The sequence below is a fragment of the Daphnia carinata genome, chromosome 3 (assembly GCF_022539665.2).
Source record: "Daphnia carinata strain CSIRO-1 chromosome 3, CSIRO_AGI_Dcar_HiC_V3, whole genome shotgun sequence".
Taxonomy (NCBI): domain Eukaryota; kingdom Metazoa; phylum Arthropoda; class Branchiopoda; order Diplostraca; family Daphniidae; genus Daphnia; species Daphnia carinata.
In genome coordinates this window covers 8,212,463-8,235,642 of record NC_081333.1, presented here as the reverse complement: position 1 = coordinate 8,235,642, position 23,180 = coordinate 8,212,463, and the positions used below count along the sequence as shown (strand labels likewise).

Below are 23,180 nucleotides of genomic sequence, written 5' to 3'. Positions count from 1 at the left end.
GTATGATGGGGCGGCTGATGAACCGCGCGCGCGCACACGAGCACTGCCAACAAAAAAAAAAAAAACACATCCTCCTACCCCAGGAGTAGGTGAACAACAATAAGAAGAAAAAAAAAGGTCAAACCATTTATTTTTTCAAATAGATATTTTTAGATGTTCTTTTTTTTTTCCCTACGCATCGCAGGATGACGAATCGGTTGCTAACCGTCTTAAACTTCAATCATTGAGATTTTCTTTTGTGAGCCGTGATTTCGATTTCGGATAGGAATCCACAAGGGGGGTCACACCCAAAGCAGATGAGGCATGCTGATATTTCGATATGTGGCAAAAAAAAAAAAAAAAAAAACAGAATCAGATTGCAAATCCGTGGACATTCGTTTTCCACGCACATTTCGTAAGTAGACTGGCTGCTATAGATGGCGTGTTCTTTATACAAGAGAAGCGAGGGGTTGAAGAAAAAGAGAGGGAGGATTAGAGGGCGTGTGATGGGTGCGCGCGTTTGTTAGAGGTCGGTAGTCGCAGCTCAGCCTTCGTAGAGTGTAGACGTGAATTTTATTGAACGTCGTCTCTGTCGTGTTGTTTTGTGTTGATGGACTTTTACGAGCAAACCTCCTTTTCTTCGCGTGAATTCATCTGTGGTGCTATACAGTGATTAGTTGCTATTGTTTGTCCGGCAGTAGTTGTGGCTCGCGTTAGTCCCGACCAGAAGGAAACGAAATAAACAAAAGACGATCATGGCTTCCGGTGATGTGGCGAGGTGTCGACACCTCTGCGCCGCCCTGTTGCTACTCAGTGTCGTTCTTCTCGTACCCGCCGAATCGTCGATGAAAAGCGTCGAACAACTCGTGGTACCATTTCTCTCTTTGCTGTACATTACCGACCCCATGATTACCGTAAATTGTTAATTTCTTTTTTTTTTTTATTATTGCCCTTCCGTTCAGAAATCACGAAGACATCGTGACGCATCATCGTCTGAATACGACGTCGAGGCACTTCTGCGACAGGAAATCACCATCGCCGTCAAACGGGGTAATGATTAATAAAAAAAGAAAAGCATCACACACGTCAAAGAAAGGAAGAAAAAAAAAGTCTTGCGAACGAACGTGAAAGAAATCTAAAAGTCTATACGCAAGAGACATGCGTCAGCCTTTAGGGAGAAACTTGTTTGAGTTCAATTTTTCATCAGCATCCTGCATAGCAGATGCTACACGCTCGCCATCCCTAGACGTCCGTCTTTTCATCAAAGTTAGACAAAACGAAACGAGGGACTCTGGAAACGAGAGTCAATCAACGTTTTCTTTTGTGATTGGCTTCCTTCCATTCTGCTAGCGTTAACATGTTCACACAGTGTCCAACTTCCCTTCATTAAGGACTTTTAAAATATTTTCTTTGTGTGTGTTGTCTTGTTATCTTGACACAGAGATCAGCGGGATCAGCTCCCACAACAACGAACTCTCACACTTGTATTACATCATATGCTTGCGCGGATGCGCAAGTCCCCCCCCCCCTTTTTTTTTTTTTACCTTCCGATGCTGTGGAGAAAGCGATGAAGCGAATCCCAATATCTAATGATGACGAGGAATACACATAGGCCGCGTTTCATGGCCAGGCCAAAGCGCAGTGGAGTTTGCGGTGGCTATTAGGCGATCAATACCATCCAGCAGCAAAGCCAACTGGCTGAACTTGACGTGTGTGTATATCATCGTTGTCTGGCTATGGCACTATCCAGCAGACAGCCCCTCCAACGCGTTCGAGTTAGTTTAGCCTCTGCGTATTTCGACGAGTAATAGACTCCTGTGAATCCTGTAGATCTTTAAGTGCAGCAGTCAGCAAAGAAAACTAATAACGGTGGGATAATTGTAGGTTGAAACCTTAGCCCCCCCCCCCTGCTAATCGAGATGGCAACAGGAAAAAGGTTTAAACTTTTTATGGCGAAAAAACGATTGCCATAACCTTTCTTCTTGTGTGTGGTTAGCCTGTGTTAAGACACGAGATAATAGAGGAAGACAATGAAATGAAAAGAATATTCAAATGCAAGGTGTTTTAACCAGTAGTCCAACTGAGGCGTAGGAGGGCATTCGACTACTTTGCTAAAGAAAATATGTGTTTAGAATTGAAAAAGGAAAGGAAAGGGTAGTATCTTGAATAAGGATGATACTCTGAGAGGCGTGCCCAAAACTCCCGGACGAAAAACAACGGACGGTTAAGGGTCTTTTCATGGTCCACCGTGACCCAAGGATGCTCACGAAACAGCTGAGAGCGGCAAGAGGTAAAGGCAATCTTAAAGAGAATAGAAGAAAAAAAGATTAAAAACGACGTACATGTAAAGTCAGCACATTTTCAACTAAATGACCAAAACTTTCCATAATTAAAAGGCAGAACATAAAAACATAAAATTCTGCATTTTTTCTTAATACGTTGTTTCGGTCCGTAACGTTCTGCGCTCGAGAATCGCTTACCGACTGGTAATGGGTGGGATTGAAAAAAAGAAAAACGACCGCAGAGCTGCAGAATTCGTCCGGGTGTGGCCGAATGCGTGTCGGTAGCCTACGATTCACGTTGGCATTCGTCCCGCGGGAATCGATCCGGTTCCCCACTCTTGACCTTGCACCCGCAAAAAAGTAACACAAAAACGAAAGGTTTGCAGGCTAGAAAGAAACAAAAATCCAGATAGCTTTAAAAAAAAAAAAAAATAGAAACGAAACGACATCAAGGCAAGAAAAGAAAAGAAAAAAGTAGATAAACACGAAAGATGTCCATTTCTTTTTGCACAATAGGAAAACAAGATATTGCCAATGGATAAGCGTGCGTGATTTTTACAGCGGGTCGCGACTCTCTTTTTTTTTGCGTGACGATGAAAATCACGAACGACAACGAAAGAAAAAGACGCTGATGCTGTTTTCTTTGAACAAACGCAACCCCACACACACCCCCATTGTTCACGCGTGAAAATTGAGTTACAAAAAGTTCAACAAAAAAAAAAAATAAAGAGGAAAAGATAAAGGGTCTTTCGCTGTCCCCGCATTGGCTGAAGCTGACAAAAGGCAGCATGTGTGTAGACAGATAGGTCGTTCATCCGAATACCTTTGTATGTACTTAAACGTGAACAATCATCGAAAGCGATGGGAGAAGGGGTGGGTGGTAGAATAATCAAAATTAGAGGATTGGTAATGGTACACATCGAGAGAAAGCAGGATTCTCTCTTTGTCTGACATTTGATCCACGTAATCCGAAGACGTCCATCATCGACCCGGAAATGCGATGTCGAAACAGCGCAGCGTAAATCGATCCGCGCTTTGAAGCTAATGAAGCGAACCAATTATTAACAAAAATAAATGTCTTTTTCTATTTTTTATTCGCCTTTTCTTTATACCAAGTTGCTACGCGCTTTCCCTGTGTTTGACATCCTAGGAGCCTCTTATCATTAACGGCTCGCAAGTTTCCACGATAAACCCTTTTAAGCTTTGTTACGGGATTCGTATCAAGTTTTCAAAAGACCGTTGACAGTTAGTCGATAATAGCAGACGGCTAGAAATAAGTCGTTAGTTCACATTTCTCTTTCATTTTCTGTCCTTTTCCCCCAACCATTTCATTTTTGTTCTGCACTACGTCCTATACTATCCAAATGGGATGGCAGTTGTGGGAAAAAAAAAGAAAAAAAGAAGGGCCACACAATGGCGGATAGGAGAGATTGAGCGAACTGGGGGATCTATAGAATTTGCGTGTTTTGAATTGAAGCGAAATTTCTAGCTGAGAAGACGAGGCGAACAAAAGAGCAAATTGAATTATCGAGTGAAAAGCGAGCACAGAGAGACATGAATAACGGCTTGATTCGATTGTTTTACTATTGACGATTACAGATTCATGTAGCAGTCTGTTTTGCGGTCGCGGTCGTGAATGCCAGATGAATGCACAAGGACATCCCGAATGCGTCTGCGTCAGGAAATGTCGCCGACACCACAAATTAATTTGCGGTAAGCATAAAAAGAACAAAGAAAAATTCATCCAACAAAAGAAGTCGTTTGATTTTGTTTTCTTTCTCGTGACACCTTTCGAAAGAGACATTTCTAGATAATTAAACATTTTCACGCACGTGTATTCCATTTTTCGTTTTCATAATACATATTTCAGGAACGGACGGCATCCTTTATTCCAGCCACTGCGAACTTCATCGGGCCGCCTGTTTATCCAATCAGCCCATCGCTATCGATCACACCTACCTCTGTCTACGTCGTAGAGGTAACGAACAAAACGATTAAACATATTATTATTATTTTTTTTAAGCGACGTTCAGCTATTTTTATAGAACACCGCGGAATGCAATATAAAGCTCTATATTTTTTTTTTCTGAAAATGGCTTTCCGTAAGAACGAAGTGGCCGCGTTTATTGTGCGCTCAAGAGTTGAAGCCATTAGGTGCGAATGTTGACTGTTCCCCAAGAGTTATGATTATCGGGCACGGACGCTGCCGTAGGCGACGGCACCGCTTGGCACGCGTTTCCATCTTTTTCCCGAGACGGCTAGAAAAATAGCTCTGCACAATTTTCTTTAGTGTATCGCTGTTGCTATTGTCGTGTTTGTGCCCGACACGCACCCTGGCACCGCCAGCCATTTTTATGCATATAAAGTTCGTGTATATATTATACTGACGGACTATAACATTTTGCGATTTATTTCAAACACTAGCGGTTTCCCGGTAAATGTCCTAAAACAATTTCTGTTTGCTTTGTCCCTCTTACCATGAAAACCAGGTTACATAGACGAGATACGCCCGCTATGCGGCCGTTGGTAATTTCCAACGTTGAAAGAAACGGTTGTTGTTGTAGCCGTAAACAAGATTCCATGTAAACAGTAAAAACTAACTTCGTTTATTATCAAGCAAAAGCAATTTCTTTTGGGGGGAAATTGCTTGTCGTGTTTCGTTCAGCTGTAGACGGTAATCGGTCCGCGTCCAGGTTGCGTGCAACGTATTTTTTTGTTTTCTGTTTTTTTTTTTTTTAGTGGGGTTCGCTTGCAAGATACAGTAGTTGCACAATACAGTGGTTATATATGAAGTTGGTCATAAGCGCACAACATGGGACTTTTTAGAAGGACGGTTCACGTTTGGACGTTTCCACTATGTACCATCACATCAGAGAGCTTTCCAAGAGCGATTTACCATATATATATGTATACATATAAATACTTTGATATATGGCCAGGGTTGGGCCAGCTCTCCTGTGGTCGCTATCAACATCCGCAATCGACGTGATCCATCAAAAGGGTCCGCGACCGCTCTTGCGGACAGATTCATATTATTATTTTTCTTTCTCTTTGAAAAAAAAAAAAAAAAAGACTGAAACATATCTGGTCGGTGCAGAGGAATAACTGTCTAATAGATGTATTGGATGCGCGGTGCTGGATACGATTCAAATCTCTTGATCTCATTGTGTGGTTAGATGGAAACAAAAGCGGAGATAGCAGCAGGACTGCCTCTTCTGAAGACGATCGAATCCAGCAGCATCCAACTGCTGGCAAAGATGACAGAAGCAGTTGGACAACGGCCACAGTCCAGTCGACTTTCTCAGTGGAGACATCAGTGGCAGCGGCTGGATCGGCTGACTCGTCTTCATATTCGATGATATCCACAACGTTGGAGACGGGCGTCGATGCCAAGAGCACCAGTCAGTCGGATCTCGCAATCGATTCCTTTTTGACGCCAGCTTCGTCTTCGATCTGCTCGCAACAAGATTACGAAATACTAAAGGCAAGTCTTCTTTTCTTTTTTTATTTACGCAGTATGATTCGAGAGACGTGCTACATTTGACAAGGAGAGTGCGAACATCATCTTATTGCTTCCCGATCTGATCGGATGGATGCCTTTATCCATCGCAAAAAGGAGGCATTGTCAGCTGCTAACTTTCCCAATAAACGGCTCTTATTCTTCTATATTCCATCATTATCTTATTTCTCTTTGTTTTTCTGTTTTTTTTTTTTTAGGATAATTTACTTCTATATAACCACGCTCGCCTATCGTCCATGGAAGATGGACACAGCAATGCCGGAAGCAAAGACTACCTGGTCAGTCTCATGTTCAGCCACTACGATCTCAACAATAACGGATTACTCGAAGCGGAAGAGTTGTCTAAGGTATCGATCTCTTTTTTTTTTCCAATAAAATTTGCTTGCTCCAAACGTATTATTCAAATGATACCGAAGAGCTTTTCCCCAAAGCAGCTTAGCGATGATTGGAACCTTGTCCCCTCGCCCTGATGTTATTGTTGTTCTTCTCTCGTGTAGACGTTCGAGGATGAACATCTCTCGCAGCTGTCGAAAGAGTGTTCCCTGTCGGACATGTTGGCCTACGACGACGTCGATCACGACACGCATCTCAATCTCAACGAATTCTACGCCGCCTTCAGCAAGCTTTACAGTAAGTTCACAACTGTCATTCTCTTTCGAACCCAAACTTCTGATTGATCTACAAAAAAAAGGAGAAACTGAAAAACAAATTAGAAACAGAGACAAAGCAGGAAAAGAAAATCTACGACATCAGAGACTGTGTGGAATAGTTTTTTTTTTTTGTATTATGTTTGCCTGTCTCCCTCCAACCAGAGCCGGCAGTATAACAACAACATTTTACCGCCTGTCAAATTGTTTTGAAAACGAGACATGACGGGTTATTTACTTTTTCATGTTCGCCATCCATTCGCCTCGTCTACCATAAGAAACGACGAAGGTTTTGAACCGCCGTTTCGCATCCGCAAGGAGACAGGCTTATGCATATATATATCTGTATACTCTATGCACACTGTTGTAGATTACGCTTTGATCTTTGCACAGCACTCCGTGAGAATGTACTTGGAGGCGTTTCCTTATATGTGATATATGGCACAATATTCGCAATGGAGCAGTACAGTCACGTAAAAACCAGTGTTGCCTTGGTAACCAAAAAGCTTAGGTCTGTTGATACCTCCAGTTCTTTTTTTTTTGGCGGGAGGGGGAGAAGGGCGGATGTTGGATACACACTCAGTAGCTCCTGATGTAGTTACCCTATATTCCGGCGGATGTCGACGACATTGCGGCTTGTTGTCATCGTCTTTTGTTCGAACGAGCTCCACATAGCGAATTTCAATTCCGGCTATTCGGCTTTGCTATTTGGTTCATTTTTTTGGCCGGGTTCTAAAAAGGTTAAGGATATGGAAGCGTCGATGGGACTATGCGGCAAAATAATCGGAAGGAAGATCAAATTGCTATAATATGCCGCATCCCACTTATTTGTTTGCCGATGCCCAGACATTATGTTTAGCCTCTTTATTTTATTGGGGAATGTGTGCGAGGAATTTCAACAGCTACCAGAACGTCTCTGCCCTTCGAATCGATTTCAAGGGTCGTAAATCATCACGAGAAAAACTCCCTTTTTTTTTTTAGTGGACAGGGACGTCCGGCCTGCTAGGACTCAATGGAAAGAATGGAGGCCTATGTGATCAGTCAACCGTGAAACTGATAATCTGAGACCTGCACGCTTAAATATAGACTTTTCCGTCCGGACTGTGTTGCTAAGCATATCCGCTTTGACACGTTTCATACTGTTTATCTTACGTTTCCATTTTTCTAAGCTCCTTTTTTTGTTGGTTCTTTCACGTTATTGACGTCATTCGCAATTTCTTCCATTCTGCCCGCCTTCACTGGCCATTTTTTATTCGTATGGTAAGAAGGTGCTAAATAATAGAGTTCCTACAGCGGATTGAATTGACGCACTGCCTGCAAGAAATTTAATATCGGTCGGCATATACATAGTAGAGAGGAACGAAAGAAGCAAATAAAGGAACCAGTGAAGAGGATAAAAGGAAAATGATAGAACCGGAGGCCCGCACTTAAACAGAAAAATGCAAAGTTAAAAGGGTCAAAAGATAGTTTTTATATTTCGTTATGCCAATCCCAGTGGTCCTTCTCGCTGTAACTTCGTCATGGTGATTCAACTTTCACGAGTATTTCATGGACCTCCCCCACACAAAAATACCAATTTGTCTACTGTAGGCTATTGAAGAGGTTGTTATTAAACGATTTCAAGTAGAAGGAATGAGAAAAAAAAAGGCTCTCGCTTTGCCTGAAGGAAAGTGATATCTTTTTTCAATCGGTGGTTGTTGACATGGGCTATCTAAATATTTCCATCTCAATTTTCCATCAATTTCAAGGATGTACGTCGTCGTTCTTTTTCTGAATATTTCTTAAACATTTTCTTAAAAAATAGGTGTCTCGGTGGTCTCGCTGGACAAAGCCCTGGAATTGAATCAAGTCTCAGCCAGAGTCGGCGACAACATCGAGATCAAGTGCGACGTGACTGGATCGCCGACGCCTCCGATCGTGTGGAGACGGCACGGCCTCGACCTGGCTCAGTTGGCCGAGGATGAACTCAAAGTCTTCCCCGACGGAGCCCTTTACATCAACAACGTCCGTCTCATTCACGCCGGAAACTACACCTGCCACGCCCAGCGCAACAAAGACGTCGTCCAGACTCACGTTCTCCACGTGCACAGTCAGTCACGATTACCGATTTCTTTCCGTCTCTCAGAGGCTTTCCAAATGGACTGCTTTATGTGGCCTCGTTGCCCAGCCAAAAACTTCCTTCTTTCTCTCTCCACCCGCCTCTCCCCTCATTCCCGACACACAACGGGAAAAAGCCAAAAGTCGAGTCAACCACGACGGAATAGTTATTGTTGTTGTTGCTCTTATCGTATTGTATCCGCCAAAGCGTCGAGGCCACCGAACACAATGGACGCGAGGGTCATTGGTCGGATGGCGTATTGGATTGCTTTTCGGAATGACTGAATAAAGTCTGCCCGTGGATGCTGTAAAGGGAAAAAAAAGTCATGGAACAAATGTTTAAAAGATTTTTTTTCGGACGATTTGAAAAAAACAACAGGCAAACACAGCTCCGCCTTCGATCGTATCAGTGAAGATGGATCGATGTTTGTTGCAGCCTTCCAAGAGATAAAACCACCAGCCCTTAAAAAAGCCGTTTGAATGTAGACATACAAAAACGAGGAAATTGGTCGAATTTGACTATATATGTACATCTTTGTTCAAGAAAAAAAAAACAGAAAAACAAAACCTCCCGATAGTTACTTAGCGCTGCTTTACATACGTAACGAAGCCAATCAAGCGAATCCACGAAACTCGCAGCCTATCGTGCCCTTCCTGTATTCCGCCGTGAGTCGTTGGCTTTTCCTAGTGGTAGGGGAGGTTTGGTTAGCTATTGATTTGTTAGCTGATTCACTTTCGTGTAGACGCAAACTGTTCTGACGTTGGCCACTCTTGGCTCTTGTCCCATATATAGTTTTATTATTCTAATAAAAGTTTTACTTTTTTTTTTTGCTACGTCTCCTGTTGTACCGTTATGCACGAACAGCTTTGCCCGAAGTTCGCGTGACACCAAGGATACAATCACGCCGGCCTGGGGAAGACAGTCTGATGAAATGCCATGCTGTTGGGGTCCCTTTCCCAAAAGTAGGTTCATTTCATTTATTCATCCTTCTGCCTTATTTAGTAGGTACGCCAGCCATAACTGATGGTGTGTGCTTGCTGTTTATTCAGCCTCTAGATCTATGCTTGTCGTACATGTCTGTATTTGTTCTTTCTCTTTCTCTTGTTCGTCAAAGCCGCCTAACTAACCGTTCGGGGGCTTTCGATCAATAACTTGAAGTAGGCTACTGTACACACTATTCGAGCTGTACATGCTAGTATAGACAATGTACATACACCTGGACAGCCTTGGAGACATCGATCGTTTTGTTCTTGTCAATAGACAAAACAAAAAATGTTTCTTATTTTTGCGTTTTGTTGTCCGCTCTGCCGCACGGCAACAAGCGCACTGTGCATATTTTGAAACTATAATAGATCTTGATGACATGCTTTAAAAAATGGATTGTTTCTGCTGACGTTCATCAGGTGGAGTGGCTGAAGAATGATGAGCCTTTGCGGAGTAACGCGGGAGAGCGGATCGAGTCGATCGGATCCTACAGCGGACTCAAGATCCACTCGATCAACTTTGCCGATACGGGAGCCTACATGTGCCAGGCGAGCAGCATCGGAGGCTTGGCCCGCGACATTTCTTCGCTTGTCGTCCAAGATGACTCCACGCCCAGTAAGTTTGTGGGATGTCTTTTTTTCCTTTCTTTTTTCATTCGAGATGGATGCGTTCTGTGTTTGTTACGTGCTGAGTCTACAGTCGTCATCGTTGCTGCCATGCTCGGCGTGATTAGATCTCGCTTCGTTACCAACCTGCATTGTCGGCCAAAAGATCTAATCAAGCTCTTTTTGTTTATTTCCCTCTTTTTTTTTTTTTTTGTATGTCTTTTTGTTTTCTTGCTCCGGATGTACCTCGCTGGTGGAACAGAAGAGAGTCTGCTGAGCGAGAGCAATAAGAAGTTTTTCGTCTTTCATGATTGGGGAGTCTCAGTCTACGAGCCGCAAAACTGCCGGTTGCTGCACATGATCCAGTCGACAGACATCATGCCCGGAACACAAGTAAGGACTCTATATTCTACGACGTACTACTATCGACTATAAACGAGTCAAGACATAAGGGAAGAAAATAGAAAAAGAAGACAGAAACACAATACGGGGAAACCACGGTAGAAAAAAAAAGGAAAAATAGTCTGTTCATATATTGACATTCCCTGCGCATCACATCGTTCACATGCCGCACTATGCTGGCAGAAATGTCGTTGGAACTCGATGTTAGATTCTTTTATATTGCTCTTATATAGCCTACTCCAACTGATGATGTGCCGCTAGTGGAATTGTCACAGGCGTGTATAATAAGAGCGTTCATTTTTCCCTGCACGAGGACACATTCGAAGGTTGTTTGACGCTAGTCTTCTTTCACGCTGGCTGACGACAGCCTAGGTCATACAAAGAATATTGATAGAGTTGGGCTAGTGCTACTTGAGAGCTATACCAACCAGCACTTAGTCACTCTCGTTTCATCTCGTGTCAATGGCAGTGCTGCACTCTAGAACCATTCGATATGACGTCCATTATGGTTATGACCTATACATTTCGGGTGTTACGGATGCATGTCATACGTTATGTTTTTGCCACCCATCTATAGGACTACGTTTGCGGGGCCAAGGGAGTCAACTGCAGCTGGGGACGGGCCATCGCCGTCGCGGATCGCTACATCTACGTCACACAACCCAACAAGGACAGAGTCCTCGTCATCAGCAACATACAAATGGTCGTTGTCGATGTAAGTTTGATTGCCAGATTTTCCCATTGTTTTTTTTTTTTATAGTTGTTTTTTTCTTTTTATTGTCCGGCTTTTTGTTTTGCGGCTTTTTTGTTTGACCAAAACTAGCCATGGGCAGTATATGTACAGCCACAAACTATCACGTATGTTTCTTTGATGATGGCAGGTCATCATGACCGATCGATATCCAGTGGACATCTTTTATGTGGAACATCTGGACCAAGTTTGGATTGTCAATTGGCGTGATGAAGAGGATCATGGCGTCAAGACCATCCAGGTGATTCGTGAAGCCAGTCAGAAAAAGAAACATCATACTGTGCATCCGGAGCCAATCGACGGCCACTTTGATCTGGTCTACTCGTTATTCATTCCGCCCATGCAGGTGAGTTTTAATTTGTATTCGCCGTTGAAAGAGACCTGTGCCATAAGGAAATGGGCTAAAGTTTTGCTGTTGATTCTTACGGAATGAACGACAGGAGTATGGCCATCGTTACAAGTACGGTTACGTTTCACACACCAATCAGCGTGGCCTCTATAAACTGAGTCTGCCTGCAATGAAGTATGTGAAAGCTATCGATTTGGCTCCCTACAACTGTGTCCCTCGCTCTCTCCAGTACTCGTCGTTATGTAAGATCCATTGTCACGCTCGCCAATTATTTTCCCTTCCAACGGGCGGATCAATAGTTTTTATTCTTCAACCATGTGTACAGATGGGCTAGTTATAATGGAGTGCGAAGAGCCCGTCACTCGACGTCCGACCGGACAAATCGTCATGGATTACCTGACGGACACTGTTTTGAGCCACAAGGTAACTTTGCTCGGACAACCTTACATCACGCCCGACAGCCGGATCGTTGTGACGGTCCACCGTGAAAAGACCAGCGTTACCCTCATTGTCCAGCACACCACAGGTAAAACGTCTATAAGCCTGATTGCGTGAAGGGAATTAAGAAATGCCATCTTGGTTTTGGGTTTGACGCTTGTAGAAGAAGGACTGAAATTTGCCTTTGACGTGCGTACGACGTTGAACGTCAGCCACGTCATCTTTCACCCGTCGACGACATCGCACAGCTACGATCTGTACGCAACTTCTGCCGACAAGGGTGACGTCCTCTTCCTCAACTTGGAAGCAGGTGAGAAAAAATTCTTTATTTTTTTAGATGAACTTAGAGGTGAAATAGTGCGCAGTTCGTGACACAAAGACTCATCAAACTTGTCCCACAGGAAAAGTTGATATCATTACGGGAGTTGGTAAACCGTTGGACGGCCATCTGGCCGAATGGGGAGCTCCCAATCGTCCTATCGCAAGCGCCGGCCTTTTCGGCACATACCTGATTAGCCCAGCCAACGAAGCCATTTTTGTCATCAACGGTGACACGCGCACTGTCAACTGCGAGATCGGCGGACTGGTCCACCCACGCCACGTTAGTTGGATCAACTCTCGGCCGTGAGTTTAATCCTTTTTTTTTTTCTCGGAATCACGAAACTAGCATCTGCATAAATTTGCCGCAAAATGTATGGCGTGCGCATCACAAGTTGGTCGTTTATTTGAATAAGAAGAAGAAGAAGAAGAAAAAAAAGAATACTTATATTGTATACCCTCTCTATTTCTCTTTGCTATATTATGAATTGATCCCGTCTATCAGATATTTAAATTCTAAGTCATTTTCTTTCTTGTGTGAACAAAGCTGATTCTTTTCACGTCATATGATTATCACTTTGATGTGTTGACCCAACCTGTAGAAATTTTACGTTTTCTTTTTTCTTTTTCAAAATATTGAACTCATCTTATCCGACGGAGTTGCTTATAAAGTTATATCAGTCATGAAGTCTGCTGATTGCCATCGCATCTCTCTCGTAGCACGGCTATTCAAGTCCTACATTCGTCATTGCTATACTCGACAAATCGGTCACGCGTTTATTACAATTTTGTCTAGATTGAAAATGGATTGGCATTTTTGTTTGAAATAATACTATAAGACCCTTGATTGGTTAATTATCTTGTGTCCTTGCTGGACTTGACACTGACATTCTGGATCTCGTTCCAATCCCGACTCTTTCACCCATTTGTAAAACACATCACTATAATTTGGTACTGCTAGTAAAACGTGTCCATGAACGGAAAAGAAACAAACAAAGCCACACAATTGTCCATGGGCGTTTGGTAGATAGAACATCAAGTATAAGATATTAAAATCAGGACGATGTGAGATTTTCGGCAAGCCGAGCAAAGTAGCAGCGTCATTGTTGATCAGTTGAGAAAGAAGGACGATGGCCTGGATTGCTGTAAGGTACAGTACACTAAACAGCAAAGTTCACGTTCTAATGGGCTGACTCTGCTTGCGGCTAGAATGCCACGTCCTTGTGTGGACCGTCTACGCTACTATATCGTATGTTTTGTGTAATAAGCTGGCGCGCTCTCATATAATTGTGTCCACTCTTGTATGTTGGCCTGTATAGTGTATCGTCCGAACAATACATTTCTAACTTAAAAAAAAAAAAGTCTTCAATTCAATCCTCAACTTTACAGTTAAAATACACGATGTTAACCTGAACAATAAAAAAAATAGTTTGCAGTTCAACAGCCGTTTGTTATAGTGATACTTACATGACATATGTGTCCTGTCAAGAAATATTTTTTTCCTAGAGAACTGTGGCTTCAATATCGCCTTTACTGGAATCACCATTCGCATTTGCAATTGTCACTTCATCTGCAGACGTGGAACATGTCAATTGGAAAGTCTTTTGTCAAACAGTGTTGAATGGGCTTAGAGACCTCGTTTGGGCTGAGCCAGCCTTCGACGTTCCATCTTTTTCAAAACCAGGTGGTAGGCGGTCAGGTAGAGAATGGCTATGGAACCAGATAGAATGGCAAACAGTAGATACGTCAATCGAATTCCATAAGACGATATAAGGAAGCTTCCAACAGCTGTGCCGAGTCCTCTACCTATTGTTGACAATCTGCAATTACAACTGAAGGCTTTGTGAGTCAGGATGTTTTACTCACCAAGACCCATTGTAGCTGCAGCCAGAATCCCGTTAAGCTAAATTGTAGGTAATTGCAACGTGTCTTCAATTACAGCTTGATATAATTAGACGTGTCATTTAATCTAAAAGTTCAGTAATTAATGCTTTTTACGGATGCCAGCATTCCTGGTGGAGCAGCCGCTGCACAAAAATAACTGCCTGTTGTAATGCCGAGAAACCCACAGAATCCTTCTAATGATTCCGTAACAATAAGTATCCAAGGATTTCTGGAACGAGATCAGAGAAAAGATAGACGAGAAATTATTTCTCCAACTGCCATTAGTAGTACAGCTCTTGAAACGTACCAAGACGTTCACTGCAACTGTTTGTTAACACACTTAACTGTAAAAAATAAAAAATGACGAATCGAACGGAGTAGAGCGCCAATCCGAATGCTAACGTATTCGCCTCACCCAACCGATCGATAATCGGTTTTGCAACAGATAACGAAATCACGGCACTGATTCCGCCGCAGCTGGAAGCCAGTCCTGGAATATAATCAGGGTATAGGCAAACAAAAACATCTCAGTGCTCTGACCCTTTTTTTTAAAAGCAGAAATTTTGAAAAAGTATTGATTATTCAACCGTATAGAGTTTTAGATGCAATCAGCTCAACATCGACGTAGACGCTGAGAAATGCCATATGAAATCCCATACCTCAAGGAAAAAAGAGAAACGGGTGTCAGATGGTTAGCGCCTTATCCGGAGAATTAGTGAAGCGAGAAAGAAAACGGTTCGACTCACAAGAACCCACGAAGATTTCGGCAAGAAGGAAAACGTCAACGTCGATCATGCCAACAACTTTTTTGGCTGTTGAAATTATGGATTGCTTGTTCATTTGAACTTCGACTTCCATTCTGTAGAGTATCGGCATAAGAATCACTATAAACCCGGTGGCAATGTAGAACGCAATCGAGTAATCCTTGTAGCCTGCAAATGAATTGATAAAATTAGGCATATCCTCCCCCACCGAAATGAGCAATAGGGTGTACCTAATTTATCTGAGATAGCGTCAATCAACAGACCGCACAATACCGGAATAAAAATCATACTCAGAAAGCCTGCCGTTTTTTGCTTGGCAAAGTCTCCTTGGTGCTTCTTCGTCATTGCCAATCCAGCAGCATCTAGAAGCGTCGTAGCGGCATCAAAAAATATAAAGCCGACAACGCGAATCATCAATAAAATGGGGAAAATGTAGTCCCGTGGCACGGCGGCGTTAGAGCTGGGCGCCAGTGTTACGTTTCCAGCCAATTGAACGGTGTCGTTCCGTTCAGCTACATGGATTTTGTGCGCTGTCTCTAGCCAGAGGATCGGTAATTGAATGAATCCCACAATGAACGCAGCCGTGATTATAATCGGCTTGTAAATGCCCAATTTGTCTGCTACGAATCCTGCATCAAATTCGTCATGTTTATTGCTGCCTAAAACACCATAGGACTGAAATTATTGCCTGTGACGATGGGTCCCACCGTTGAAATAACTGTGACACAGGAAAAGATGATAGACAATTGCTGATAATTGACGATTTGGGTAGAGATAATGGAGACATAAGGCAGTGACGCAAACAACGCTAAAGCATATGACAAATTCATAAAACCTTGTATGGAGGTGCGAACAAATTTTTAACTTACACGAGTAGAAAAGAAAGTAAATGGTTTTCAACTTCAATAATTCAAGATTTATCGGGAAAATGGCAGATTTAACGTAAAGAAATGCTGCTTCCATGTTGGCTGTATTCGTTATTTAACAACCTGCACTTACAACTGGACCAACTTTCTTGACGTTTGGCTTAAAAGTAAGACCACATTACTAAGTCTATGTGGTTGCTTCCAAGGGAAATAGCGCTCCGTTGATGCGAACTCACGCCATAATCAAACAGACGAAACATGGGATATTCAGTTACAGGGCATAGTCCATATTCTGAATAATCGTCTAGTCATTAAATGGCAAGGTCACCAATAACTAAAAGAGGACGCTGTTTTTCCGGACGATAAGCGAAATGAATGAAATACATGAATTCCTGTTAATTAGCAACTGGGGCACTATAGCACAATTGCCATTCAATGAAATACGAACGAAAGCTTTTATTTGCCTTAATTAAATTTACCGTCTGAGAGAGAGAGTACCACTCCATTACAGAATCCAAGTCGGATAATGAATCTAGGCGCGCAGAACTTTATTGCAACTCGCAAATAATGCACCTGGTGGCACCATGCTTAAACAATTTAATTAGCCTGTTTTCTACCATCCTTCGCACGCCCAACACCTGCTGAGTTTTCCACGTCGCCATGAATCGCTCCGTTGAATTCTGAGCCGAAAAAGATGAATATAAATGTAATATTTCATTCTTAGAATCAAACTGTAGTGAATGGCAAACTTTGATGAACTGCCAAATGCTTTTCTTGCTACAATTTTCTTCAGAAAGAAATAGCAGATAATTACGTAGAAGACGTACTTCCAGCAATGAAACTTAACACCAAATAAGCGTATTGTATCCCGTGCGATGACGTCAAAAACATTGCCAAGTATTACATCCAGGTCTCAGCCTGCCCAAGAAATTGCTTCTAAAACATTTCCTTTTAGGAGAGCAAAACAAGAGAATGTTGTTTTGGCAATTGATCTGTCCCGAGCCCCCAAAGACGGTAGCGGAGCGTATATTCCGTTTAGATAAACAAAAAAAAAGGAAACAACTTGGGATTAGTTACCATGAGAGACCAACCCACACAGAAATCATTAATACTCCCTGTGCAACAACGTCGCAAACATAATTTCCCAAAACGGTGGAGAGAAAACGGTCGGGTCCCGCAAATGCCCAGTTAATAAGACATGACAGTCAGATCAAAGGATCCCTGAAATTAGCACCTATCAAAAATATTTTGGTTGTATGCATCCATAAACAAAATGTTGTGATGTTATTTCAAAAGATGATAAACGAAATAGCATTGGCACGTATACATTAGCGACACGACAATAGCCATGGGTGCTGCATAATTATTGAAAAGCCAAGCGTTACGAAGGAAACCTTTGATGAGCTGGGCGTGATCCTTCTGACATTTGTCGCCTTTGGTGATGTTTTACACTTTATGGATGAATGGATAAATTCTACCGGGGAAAAAGGCTCGAAAACCTGGCAAAATGGGCAAGCAGTCTCAAACTATAACGTAGTGCTGCATGCTAGTTCTGTAAATATAGAATAGCTATCCAGAACAAACCGTTCCGCTGATGGATTCTATAATCTCCAATTCTAAGATACTATACCTCTGTATTAAGATAACTTGTCAATTAAGACCCCTGTTGTAGAGGGGTAAAACAGTCATGCTTGCCATAGAAAATAGTTTACTATCGGTCAAAGTCCCTTCCATGTTTCTCCATCATTGTCAGGACAGCTGGCGTCTAAGAGGAAGTTGGTTGTGTAGGATGCGTAGAAACCAACTAAGCGAACGGCTAGTGATGTGGGTAAGGTGCAGCTACTTGTGCGTACCTAACTGGTCGGTGCCATGTCGGAGTCATTAACGGAACAGCTGGTTTGATTGGATCTGCTGACGTCGTAACTTCGATGATTTAATTCAAACCATAGCACCAATGGCAAGGTGACAGTGTTTAACAATACAGTGGTTGTTAAAATTGATTTTTTATTGCCTAACTTGTCAGCGACGAATCCTCTCAGACTTAGGAATCTATGTGGATTTGCTATGTGCTCAATTATCAAACTCATTAACGTCCATAATGACAGTCCCAAGAGTTGAACTGGTGGACATATAGTCGCATATGATTCGGTGCTATAATTGATCATTTTTAGTTGAAATTAAGTCGACGATAGGTTTTGTTAACCAGAAGCGATGAGGATTTTTGGCTGACTAGACTGGTCAGTGCATAATTTATCGACTACACAAACATTTGAAGCAACCACTTGAATGTATGTGGCTTCGCTTCAATTGTTTCAGGGATCAGTGACTGGGCATTTTTTTCATCTAATTGGTTACTTTATTTGCGCTGTCACGGTTTTTGATTCTTCCAAACTTTGCGCGTAAAGAAGGATACAAGATTAGAAAACCGCAATTGTTCCGCTTACGTGATCTTGTACCATTTGATGCAATCACTTGATTAAAACAAATTCCCGCTGAAATTGTTTTGGGAAATCTGCGGGGTTGTCATCGGGAAAATAATTTAGAAAAATCGGCCTGCCGCAATGCATCTTTATTTAATTTAAATAAAAAGTCTTACTTACCTTAAAACCTGTGGTCCGTGCGGCAGAAAACACACATTCTTAAATTTGCAAGTGTATCAACCAATGATATTAAAAAGTTTTAATTATAAATAAAAATTTAACAACTGATATGGCAACGGAACCAGTGTCCTTCTTCACAAGGATTTTCGTCGGCCTTCATCATTCGCTCCAAGGGCATAGTTACAGGTAGGCTCATTTAATCTTGCTTGCGTGAGTATTGAAGTATTTGATATTTAAATTTAATTTTCATATTCCCTTTTTTTTATTTTCTAAATTGTCCAGTTTTAATAATTAATTATCCACCCAATAATGGAGAACGCAATTGCTGTATCGTTGTCCAAGGAAGGAAATTCCCCATCTCGAATTGTAGAATCTCACGAAACCAAGTGCATGGCGGCATTTTTCGCTACAGAAGAAGGTAGCGCACTTCTTTATGAAGCTGTCAAGAAATTCATGTCGACGTCAGATGGTATCATGATCGTAGAAAACGCTATCGTGGCAGCAGTAGGAAGTAAGAGCATATGCATTAGTCATTTACATATCTGCGATATTTCCACAAATTCATTTAAATCCATCAATTTAGGACGTGACTGGAAGAATAACAATCGCAGTGTTCTCGAAAGTCGTCGTCGTCGATCCAAATGAAGTAACTCATGCTGGAGTTCGCAAAGTTATAGGGTTCCCTCTAAATCTGACTCCTGAGAAATTATTTCTTTAAAACAGATCTGATTTTAATTCTTTTAATAGTATTTATGCCTCTACAAAAAAAAAAGATGTTTTATAATGAATTTTATATATGTATTGACCAAACTAAAGGTTCATCAGCAATTAAAAAGCGAAGTAAACGAAAATCTTTAACTTTTTTCAAGGTATGTAGTTAATTTCATTACTGTAGGAAAGTCGGAAAGCACAAGCATTGTCAGAGGGAATCATTAGAATCGTAAGGGGGCATTAATATGTGATAAAAGCCATAATTTTTTTCCCGTGAATTGAAATTGAGAATAAAATTATTTGATGATACTGTAATTTTTTATTTTGTGATCGAACAATTCGGAAGAGTGAAGCTGAAACTTCGATACTGTTCGCTGATCACCGACGATTTACGTTTTTTTTTTTTTTTTACTTTTTTATGATTTTGTTTCTTCATAAAAATTTATAGTAGAAGTCCGGAACTATGAATTCGGATTCCAGATTGCTGTTATTCAAGAACACGGAGCAAAGGTTTTGAAGTTGTAGAGCAACTCTACAAAAGTACCATTAGCCAAACGTCATTTTTAAAAGTGTAAATATAAGAAATGGCTACGACATGTCGTGTTAAAAAGCGAGTACGGGTAACTCGAAAACCAAAGTCTTGTCCAAATCCCCTTTTTGAAAAGTGGCTTATTGAATTGAAAGAAGATGCTGCAAGGAAGGAGTCTAAACTACAATATGTTTATGGCAAGGTAATGTTGAAACTAGATGTGATTTACAAGGCTTCTAAATCATTTTGTCAACAAACATTCTCAGGCATTGAAATCTTTACAGAAATATCCACTAGTCCTTGAAAGTGCCAAAGAATGCAAGGTGCTTCAACATTTTGGAGATGGGTTATGTAAAATAATAGAAAAGAAGCTTACTGAGCATATATCCCGTGGAGGTAACATGTGAATCTTACATTTGATTAATAATAAATTCATTCACACTGAAGGCTTATTGCTTAATTTTAGGTAGCCTTAGAAATCATTCTGAATCAGGTAGCTCTGAAAATGAAAATCCACCAAGCAAACAGTCGAGACCTTCCATTCCTCAAAGAAATCCCAATCACCAGCCTAAAGAATACATTCCTACCAGACGATCAGGGGCTTATGCATTGCTCATGGCGCTTCACAAGCATGCCACAGCTGATGGTTATCTGAAAAAGAAGGATCTGCAAGAATTAGCTCAACCCTACACTGATGTTTCATTCTGCCAAACTGATGTAGTAAATGCACAGTATTATAGTGCTTGGTCATCAATGACAACTTTAATCAACAAAGAATTGGTGGATAAAAAAGGGAATCCTGCAAAATACCAGTTGACAGAAAAGGGAAAGAGTTTAGCATGCAGGCTGGACGAAGCAGAAGCTACACTGTACGGCTCAACCACTTCGACAGCCATTCATACAGAATGTGATGACAAATTTCCTGCAACATCAGTTTCTCCTGTAAAGGCTACATCTACGGGAGAAGCTAAAGCCACGCGAGTACGAAAAGCAATCACGAAAACTTCTAGGCCGAACACATTACGCGACATTGACACACCGTCGACATCAAATGGAATTTTGCAACCCGACGATCTCATCCTAATAGACGATGACGAATTTGACACGTATGCCCAACAGAGGCTCTTCTCTAATTCAAACAGAGTAGATGTTGCCGCAAATCCAGTTGAGCCAGCTATTCAAGAAGAACCATTAGTTGTAGAAGAACAGCAGGTACCCTACACTAATATCCCTGATAAAGTGACGCTGAAAGCGGGTGAATACGATATAGTGTTGTGTGTCGACATAGCTGAAGTATCTGGGTATGGATTGTAACCTAGGTGTAAGAAATGATACCAAAATAATTAACATGATATTTGCTGCAGAAGTTCAGGTTCTGGAAAGAACCAAAAAGAAACGGCAGCCAAAGCTTTTCAAAACTGTGGAGTGTCCTATGACGTACGCAAGCTGTCCATCGGCGATTACTTGTGGATTTGTAAGCCTAAAGCAAGTTCAGGTATTAGCAGTGATCAGGAACTGACCCTCCCGTATGTCGTTGAACGGAAACGAATGGACGATGTCGTATCGAGTATTAAAGATGGTCGATTTAAAGAACAAAAAGTAAACCTCAAACATTTCTAAGTATTAGTAAAAATGGTTTTATCGAATACCTTCTACGGCCCTGCCATCTTCAATCTGTTTACAGTTTCGGTTAAAGCACAGCGGACTAGTGCGCCCCATTTATTTGATTGAGGAGTTCGGCAATCGGCAGAATCTTGGTTTACCGGAGACAAGCGTGTTACAAGCCATCGCCAATACGCTGATTATAGAAAAATTTCAAGTGCAATGGACCCAAAAATCGGACGACTCTGTAGCCTTCCTCGTTCAGATGACTAAACAGCTGACCGAAATTTACCATGTAAGAAATCAATGTGTTATTTAAAAGGTACGATTATAACTATTTCGCATTGATTGTGTTCACTAGGGAAAAACAGTAACAAGTCGAGGTTGTCAGGAAAAGGTAGGAAGTGATTGGCAAACAAGTTTGATAACTTTCAAAGAATTGTACACCAATTCAACCAAATTAAAAGTAAGTTATTTGTACTTCAGACATTTGATCAAGTAGCAAAATTCGCTAATAATAATTAATCTTATTAACTATTTCGTTTCAACTTTAGCCTCTGTCAGTGACACAGATGTTTGCCAAGCAGCTCATGCAACTGCATGGTTTATCAGGAGAAAAAGCCGAAGCTATCGTTAAGGTGTATCCAACGCCTAGCTCATTGATGGATGCGTTGAGATCTGCTGGCGCATCTGCCAGTACTCTCCTTTCTTGTCTTGAATACGGAAAAGCCAAGAGAAAAATAGGATTGTCCATTAGTGCACTGTTGGCTAAACTCTATACCGAAGAACATCTTCGCTAATAGCTAGTTCTTCTGGTCGCCATACGAGATAATCCTAATTTTGCTTTCAGTTGCCTATTTCTGTTATCTTCCGAAGAATTACTGCGTTTTGTATTTGATTTCAGTGATACTTTCTAAGCTGACCTAATTATTGGAAGTCGATATTTGCCTGCATACCTTAAATTTTGTAATGTTTAAATTTGTTAGCAACTATACTGATCGTGGTTATATCCCTATATTTGTGTACTTGTTTATTAACGACTCACGATGTTCGTGAAGTTACCAATGCCAAGGTTTTTAAAGAAATACCTTGTGCAGGGCCATGCGCCATGCAAAGCTCCCGGAGGATGATGCTTGGACATTTAGCGGTGAAAAAAATGTGGTTGCTAAGGAAAAGCAGGTAGGCGTTCACGTGAAAGGATGACGCGTTTGAGGCAAGCTACTTCAGCTACTTTCAAAAGATTTCCAGGCAATTTCACGTGTCGTAACTGTCGAAGCGCAGACTATGGTGTTACTGAGAACAAAATACTATAGTTCTCAAGAGAAATATAGATTAAATGGAACGCCGCGTCTCCACCGTTTCAGGACTTTAATTTAGAAATCAGAAGTGTTAAGTCTAATCTCTTTTGAGATAGACCGAATATTTGATTAAATGCAAGCGTGCCAGTACGCTATAGCACAAGCGCGGTGCACCAGGAATATTCGATGTACTTCTAAAGTGGTTTAATTAATGAAAAACTAACAATTTTTCGATTTTCATCGAATTCACAGAGATATCATTTTAGGCCGATTTTGACAAAAGTGGTAAGGCCTTATTGGGTATAGCCTTTGCACTTTTTCATTTTTGGCTAAATTATAGATTTTGCTAAAAATACGTACATGATTTCGATTCAGAATTGAATGCTTATCATGGAAAAAAAAACTTGTTTTTCAATTGGCTTCATAGTTTTTTAATTAAAGGTAAAAAACGAAAAAATAAGAAAAGTCGGGCTTATTTAGTCGGGCTTATTTAGTAGGGCTTATTTTTTTTTCCTGCAAAAATGGACACACAACGGAATGGGTTGAATATCAC

The 23,180-nt window shown here is 41.4% G+C and overlaps 3 protein-coding genes and 1 long non-coding RNA gene across 7 annotated transcripts; 3 read left to right on the top strand and 1 right to left on the bottom strand.

Moving 5' to 3' along the window:
• Positions 1 to 528: 528 nt before the first annotated feature.
• On the top strand, positions 529 to 13,339 carry LOC130685589 (follistatin-related protein 5-like). Of its 2 annotated transcripts, none has more exons than XM_057508906.2 (17): positions 529 to 848; positions 942 to 1,029; positions 3,861 to 3,974; positions 4,132 to 4,239; positions 5,438 to 5,745; positions 5,979 to 6,128; positions 6,279 to 6,411; positions 8,233 to 8,517; positions 9,391 to 9,488; positions 9,930 to 10,125; positions 10,378 to 10,508; positions 11,095 to 11,232; positions 11,399 to 11,614; positions 11,709 to 11,859; positions 11,943 to 12,143; positions 12,219 to 12,365; positions 12,457 to 13,339. In XM_057508906.2, exons 1-17 carry the CDS (start codon positions 735 to 737, stop codon positions 12,681 to 12,683), a joined length of 2,805 nt encoding a protein of 934 aa, XP_057364889.1. In that variant the 5' UTR covers positions 529 to 734; the 3' UTR covers positions 12,684 to 13,339. The 2 variants fall into 2 exon arrangements, with proteins under 2 accessions (XP_057364889.1, XP_059350635.1); XM_059494652.1 differs by having other exon boundaries at positions 530 to 848; positions 9,930 to 10,133; positions 10,383 to 10,508.
• Positions 13,134 to 16,069, bottom strand: LOC130685602 (major facilitator superfamily domain-containing protein 6-A-like). The gene is made up of 10 exons (XM_059494663.1): positions 15,891 to 16,069; positions 15,710 to 15,829; positions 15,252 to 15,650; positions 15,004 to 15,189; positions 14,845 to 14,916; positions 14,603 to 14,747; positions 14,372 to 14,486; positions 14,240 to 14,276; positions 14,009 to 14,179; positions 13,134 to 13,943 (listed from the first exon to the last, which is right to left on the bottom strand). Exons 1-10 carry the CDS (start codon positions 15,982 to 15,984, stop codon positions 13,876 to 13,878), a joined length of 1,407 nt encoding a protein of 468 aa, XP_059350646.1. The 5' UTR covers positions 15,985 to 16,069; the 3' UTR covers positions 13,134 to 13,875.
• Positions 16,070 to 18,650: 2,581 nt separating this feature from the next.
• On the top strand, positions 18,651 to 19,311 carry LOC130685633 (uncharacterized). 2 transcript variants are annotated; one of them, XR_008999627.2, is made up of 3 exons: positions 18,651 to 18,673; positions 18,770 to 18,998; positions 19,071 to 19,311. It is a non-coding gene; the product is annotated as an uncharacterized LOC130685633 (long non-coding RNA). The 2 variants fall into 2 exon arrangements; XR_008999628.2 differs by having other exon boundaries at positions 18,660 to 18,697.
• A 458-nt stretch (positions 19,312 to 19,769) lies between these two features.
• On the top strand, positions 19,770 to 22,178 carry LOC130685595 (crossover junction endonuclease MUS81-like). Of its 2 annotated transcripts, none has more exons than XM_057508913.2 (7): positions 19,770 to 19,929; positions 19,994 to 20,123; positions 20,194 to 21,028; positions 21,095 to 21,326; positions 21,412 to 21,624; positions 21,691 to 21,795; positions 21,884 to 22,178. In XM_057508913.2, exons 1-7 carry the CDS (start codon positions 19,783 to 19,785, stop codon positions 22,127 to 22,129), a joined length of 1,908 nt encoding a protein of 635 aa, XP_057364896.1. In that variant the 5' UTR covers positions 19,770 to 19,782; the 3' UTR covers positions 22,130 to 22,178. The 2 variants fall into 2 exon arrangements, with proteins under 2 accessions (XP_057364896.1, XP_057364895.1); XM_057508912.2 differs by having other exon boundaries at positions 21,092 to 21,326.
• The last annotated feature ends 1,002 nt before the right edge of the window (positions 22,179 to 23,180 follow it).